A 6,638-nucleotide genomic window follows, 5' to 3' on the forward strand; every position below is an offset into this window, starting at 1 on the left:
AAACAGAAATTTATTTCTGGCACTTTGTTTTAAGGGTGCAGTCAATAATGCAAAGAACTTTTACATGCACATATTCTGATGGTTAGAGATCATTTAAAATCCCCAAATATTTAGGACTCATTTTTCCAGCCTCTCTCTTGATTTTCTAGTCAAATAGTAGAAAGTAAGTGCCCTGCTGAAGAGTCATTCAGCAGTGGAAACATAAGACATTAGTTAAAACTTCATTAAATAACTAAACACAGCATGTGTTCTTAAAGGAAGGCTCTTATTTTCCAAAACAGGGATCTTTAAATGTACACTGGCAGATCTTTTGTGCTTTGTTGTTTGTTTTTTATGGGGTTTTTTGGTTGGTTTTTTTTTTGTTAGTGGTGGGGTTTCTTTGTTTGGGGAGGGGGGCACTGTGGGTTTTTTTTCTTTTAAACACATCATTTCTGTTTACAAAATGATGAAGATTCCTTTTCAATCTACCGTAAAGGAGATCCAACAAAGTAATGAGCACAAACATCCTGGCACTGTATCCGCCTTACCTGTGAAAGCATGTGGCATTGTCATTTTTTGCCATTTGCCAGTATTACGTTGTTTCTTGTTAAAATCAGTTTCTTCTACAGCAATGATCTCAGAGGTTGGTACAAAACCGTTTTCTGTATAAACACAAGATCTTAGACATTAACATGTTAAAACAGCAACAAAATGATTATTTCTACACATAATATGATGTAGACATACAGAGTAGCTGCTCAGTAAGAACAACCAAGAGCATAAGGAGAAATTGGCTGAATATTTTAAATTTTCTTTTGCCCTCAGTCAAAGCACAAAATCCATAACCACCTATGAACCACCCCAAATACTATTTTAAATGCCTATGATTTCTCAGAAAATTAGACTTCTTTGTATAAAAACATTTTTGCATGAAGCCAAAATCCAGCAACATTAATTTCAGACTAATGAAATTGCCCCTTAAATGACGCCTAGTCCAGATATTTGTCAGTGAATAGCACAAGCTATTTCAAAGAACCTGCAACTAAATCTAGCACAGAGCCTACAGAGGCTATTTGTTATTCTCAAGTAAGTAGCTGGCTTACCAAAAAGGGGCATTCATACAAATTCATAAGACTTTAAATCCCACTAAGCTTTTAAACTTCAGGATCTCATAAGAAGCAAATTCTAGATGTTACGTTTATGTACTGTTAAACACATTTCCCTTGTATCAACTTCAAAAGTATTATTTCTCAGAATTAAAGGCCTCTTACACTATAAAAGTACCTCCTCCACCCTCACTCTTTTTTCTCTTAGTCTCTCAACACTTTCTCATTCTTCTTAACTCCTGTCAAATTGAGGATTTCGTCTCACTTTCACTACCGATTTCCAAATTTCTCTGCTTTTACCTTATTTAAAAAAAAAAAAAGTGGAACTGAAAATGTATGCTTTCTATTTATGCATAAGCAAGAGCTCTGTGTGTATATAAATTACATAAAAAATATTTAATTACATAAAAAGATATTATTATACTTGTTATTATATAAAAGATCATATTATTATAATATACTTGTTTCTCTCATATATAGATATATATAGAGAGAGATGCAGACATAAAAAGAGATATTAAACACATAAAATACAAAGACAACTGTTGCTGCTGGGTTTTAGCCTACATTTCATCTTCCTCACTATTTTGCAGAAGTACTGTGGTGACAGTAAGGAATCTAAAATACGCAAAAACTTTTCCCGAGCTCTTCACAGTGGTGACTACAATTCATTTGCCACTAGTTCAATTTTGTTTTGTTTTCCCTGTCCTATTTATTTGTTTTAGTCAACAGAGTTGTAACTTATCTTCATGTCTACTGACATGTCAAGGACTACACACACAAGGGACTTCTTCTTTTACAGGTGTTTTAGTATTTTACTTGATTTATACTGCTTTAGGGATTTTACCTTCCCAGAGGTTTTTAACTTGATTCCAAAGAAATGTAGCCTCCAAACTTTACACTAAAGTCTTTTAGGAATCTGGCTGTATTTGAATGTTTCAACCACTTAAAAAAATGTATTTTGGCTTATAATAATTGCATTTATTATATTTAAGACATTATGGGAAAATGCAGCAGTCACAGAATGTCTTTATAAAGATCCAATAGCAGAGGTGAACTCACTAAAAACACTTTACTTGTATACAGATATAGATACTATACATATAGACATGTAAGACTACATCAAGTATTTCATATTGGATACTGTGCTAACCTCATGAAGTTCAACAAAGCCAAATGCAAGGTCCTGCACCTGGGCTGGGACAATCCTAAGCACAAATACAGGCTGGGCGATGAGTGGCTTCAGGCCAGCTCTGAAGAGAAGGACTTGGGAGTGGTGGTGAGTGAGAAGCTGAACACGAGCAGACAATGTGCACCTGCAGCCCAGAGGCCAATAACCGTATCCTGGGCTGCATCAACAGAAGCGTGGCCAGCAGGTCGAGGGAGGTTATTCTGCCCCTCTACTCCATTCTCGTAAGGCCCCACCTGGAGTACTGCATCCAGTTCTGGGGCACCCAACACAAGAGAGACATGGACCTGTTAGAACGAGTCCATAAGAGGCCACGAGAATGATCCAAGGGCTGGAGCACTTCTCCTATGAAGACAGGCTGAGAGAGTTGGGGCTGTTCAGCCTGGAAAAGAGAAGGCTCCGGGGAGATCTTATAGCGGCCTTCCAATACCTGAAGGGGCTACAGGAAGGCTGGGGAGGGACTTTTTTATAAGGGCAGTTAATGACAGAACAAGGGAAAATGGCTTTACGTTGAAAGAGATTAGATATTAGGAAGAAATTCTTCACTGTGGGGGTGGAGAGACACTGGAACAGGTTGTCCAGAGAAGCTGTGGATGCCCCCTCCCTGGAAGTGTTCAAGGCCAGGTTGGATGAGGCTTTGAGCAACCTGATCTAGTGGAAGGTGACTCTGTCATGGCAGGGGGGTTGGAACTAGATGATCTTTAAGATCCCTTCCAACCCAAAGCATTCTATGATACTAACAGTTAACTGATCTTCCTAACATTCAGAGAAAAGATCTGCTATGGGATCTCAATATGATTATTCATCTATCCATTTGTCCAAGGATTAAAAAAAAAAAAAAAAAAAAAGAACAGAGATGGAACAATAAATTAAGGGATGGGAGCAGGTTCTTTAACTTTTTTTTCCCAGAACTGCTTTTAGTTCTCATTTTTCAACTGGCTATGGCACCTATCCATATGTCAGAATATGCAAGAAAGCTTGTTGCTTTTACAAAGATTGCACTTCAGTGGTAACTCATTTTGTTGTTGCTCACAGATACGCTACAAAACTGTAAAACTACATTTAGATCAACATTGAAATGACAATGCTCTAATGAACATTTTGGGAAATAGTTCTACATACAGGGTACTTATTAGCACGTACACTAGGAGCAGCAACAGAAGTCACTGTTTTATCAGGCATTTTCTAGGTAACAGAGAAAGCTGTCCAACTATACAGACAGCAAATAGATTAAAAAGCACTTCTAAACATGTATCACTGAAAGCATTTCTTTGGTGTATATATTTTATCACATATTACACAGCTTATATTAACAACCCCAGACCCTGAAACCACTTCTACTAAGCTCTCCTGATTCTTCAGATGTGTTCTCCCTCTGACAGTCGCATGACTGGAAGTTCTGCTTTTCCAGCAAATCCCTTCACAGATGAAGCAAAAAAGCAAAGAGTAAATGTTTCAGCTATATACGTGCAATTTTTTATATTAAGCCATAAAAGTTGTGTATTTGAAAATATAGATTCATGGAAAAAATAAAACAAACAAAAAAAAAAGTAGCAAAACAAAATTAAAGAACAGAGTGATCCCACCTTCCCTCTGTAAATCTTTGGGTTTGGTAAAATTCTGAGAAGTTTCTGTTCTATGAATACCAGCTATGCCAATCATCGCCCTCAGTACTACTTGGCACTGTATGAGCATCAAGCAGCTCCACTGCCTTGATAAGCATACTCCAATTTCAAGGCAGTCAAAACCACACACTATCTAATACAGTAATTGCAGAGGGCCAGAAAGATGTAAAGCTGTCTCGAATACAAATGTGTTATTCACAACATTCCCTACAGCTTATCAAAACAAATCTGAATGCACTGGCATTTGTGTTTGAATATAGCTCAAGAATTTCTATCAGTCCAAATATGACTCTATCACTATCTGAGTCAGTGTTATACAGTATATTGTTGAATCAGAAAACAAATCAACTACTTAGTCCCCCTTTTCCCAAGAAGGGAGAAGTTTCTATTGGAAAGAAATAAAATAGAGACCTTCAATACTAGCAGCACAACCCTGCTCCTATAAATACAAGGTCTTCATCTGCCATTTAATCACCAAAACCTGTTCCATAAAATTAAGTAAAAGATCTATCCCTCCCTCTTTTGAAAGGTCAACAACATTCACATAAGTACTAATTATAGTCCTTTCCCACACCTACTTTCATAGCATTTACTCTATTATCAAGTAGCATGAGGCATTTCTTTCACTAATTTAGCATACAAGTGTTCACTTAAAAAGGCCTAACCTTCACAAGTTTCTCCCAAAACATGGAAAATCTTATTGCCACATTAACAAAAAAAAAGGTACTTATGCCAGGGCTACTAGATCAAAAAAGCTGGGCTCAGACCATACAAAACAAAGAATTTCACTTGGCTCAGTACAATATACTCAACCAAGCAGCACACAACAGTTCCTAGAAAAAATTCCAGACAAAATACTGTGACTTTTTCAACATACACATCTAGATTCAAGAGACTGAATTTCAAGTTCAGAAATACTGAAGTACATATCAATTTTCTTGACCTTAACCTCAAAGACCTTCACACATTTATGTTTTCATGTTTCACTTTGTTCTATGTCTAGCACACATGACAGACTAAAGACAATAAGTTGTCCATCCAGAGCAGCCGGACAAACAAACAAAAATTAACAAACTACAAACAATCAAAACTCATAACAGACAGGTGATAGTCTTCCCTGCACCTTGCTGTGTCAGTCATCACTCACTCTGGGTCACAGTCCTCTGACAGCCTTAACAGACACTCTTCTTGAAGTGCAAACTTACAAAACAGCAAAATACTGCATTAGACACATACTACTTTTCTCCACATTAAACAACTGGGAGGAAAAAACCCAACCCAAGGTAAGCACACTAACAGTGGGGCTTTCTCTGTGCAAAATGTAGCCAGCAGCTGTGAAGTGTGTTCTTCTGTGTTAAGAAAGGCTTTTTGGTGTGTCATTGCTGTCTGCTGCTCCCACAGAACACCTCCTGAGTTTCTAAGCAAACTCACTCAGAATCCCAGTCAGGGTTCGTTCATTCATCGCTGCCAGCTACGTATCCTACAGGCCACATTCCTCCCTCAGAAATGTGTTAATTCAAAGCAACAGACATGTGCAAAAGTGTAAAAACGTTGCTGATCGCAGCATTTGGTTTCTTCTTAAAATTCAGCTGGATGCACTGGCATTCTGAATTATTTTAAATTATTAGTATACTCTTAATATTAACAACTAAAAAGCTGAGGTGCAGATTTAAAGAAACCATATTTTTTTCAGTCGGTTTGAAAACTCATTTACTGTTAGATACCACATGAACAGTAAGGTATCTTGCCCTAAGTTTAAGCTTCGCCTTCACCTAAAAGCAAGAAAACAAGAACATTTTCTGTCAGAAGGTACGTTACATTATACTGATCATGCACTACAGAAAGCTGTGTCTAATAAAGACCAGAAGAAGAGAAGATGGTGGATAGGCATATAGAGCAGAATTACAGAAAATTCACATACTGGGGGAAGAAAAAAGGTGTAATTGATTTAATTCAAAACTGTGGAAGAGTCACAGAAGCATCTGAAGGTCATAATCTCACAATATACAGCCATGCATAGGGAAATTGGCTTTTTTTAAAGTAAATCTTCAAGTACTTCATAAACCAATAGATCAGTTCCTACTATGATCAGACACACAGGTGCTACTTTACATCATGTATCTCAATTTGAATCAAAATACTGCAATTTGAACTTGGATCAATTTGCATACTCAAATCATACTACTGAATGTTTTCCTGCTGCTTTTATTTTTAATTTCCAAATTAAATCTTTTCAACTCAACTGTATTTCAATTGTAAAGCAAGAAATAAGATGAACTTTTTCACCTTAAGGGAAAAAATAAACCCAACACCAAAGATGTATACTGAAAAACACGTGTTGTTTAATGTAATCTGTATTTGAATAATGTAACTTCCAGAAGAAGCCACATTCCAAAGAAACAATGCCTTCTAGAGCTATTATTCCCCACATCCCACCAGTTCAATGTAGTATGTGGAACTACCTAGAGAAAAACATGGTTCAGATTTCTACACGTGCCCATTGCCAACTGGGAACGACTGATGAAAAATGATGAGTTTGACTAAGGACGTGCCAACACACTAGAGGTGCTGGACAGACCTTGTTTTTCCAAGCAGGCCCATCTCTGCTGCCTCGGTCCTGTGTCTATCAAACTGAGCATTCTCTAGAATCCACAACATCAGAATGGCATCAGTCTTGTGAACACCAGTACTGAGGCTTCCTCAAGTGGTTGTTTTGGGGGAAAAGCTGGAAAAGACACA

At 37.3% G+C, this 6,638-nt stretch overlaps 1 protein-coding gene across 1 annotated transcript in view; it reads right to left on the reverse strand.

Moving 5' to 3' along the window:
• The window catches only part of LOC104529495 (ceramide kinase-like), a gene marked incomplete at its 3' end in the record, with an annotated part of 20,467 nt that extends 15,106 nt beyond the window's left edge, over window positions 1-5,361 (reverse strand). The window contains exons 1-2 of the mRNA XM_010173832.1: window positions 5,331-5,361; window positions 528-641 (exon numbers count right to left, since the gene is read on the reverse strand). Coding sequence (XP_010172134.1) covers window positions 528-641; window positions 5,331-5,361 — 145 coding nt within the window. The remainder of the gene's footprint in view (window positions 1-527; window positions 642-5,330) is intronic.
• Window positions 5,362-6,638: the final 1,277 nt, after the last annotated feature.

Source organism: Antrostomus carolinensis, unplaced genomic scaffold, assembly GCF_000700745.2.
Source record: "Antrostomus carolinensis isolate BGI_N321 unplaced genomic scaffold, ASM70074v2 scaffold13800, whole genome shotgun sequence".
Taxonomy (NCBI): Eukaryota; Metazoa; Chordata; class Aves; order Caprimulgiformes; family Caprimulgidae; genus Antrostomus; species Antrostomus carolinensis.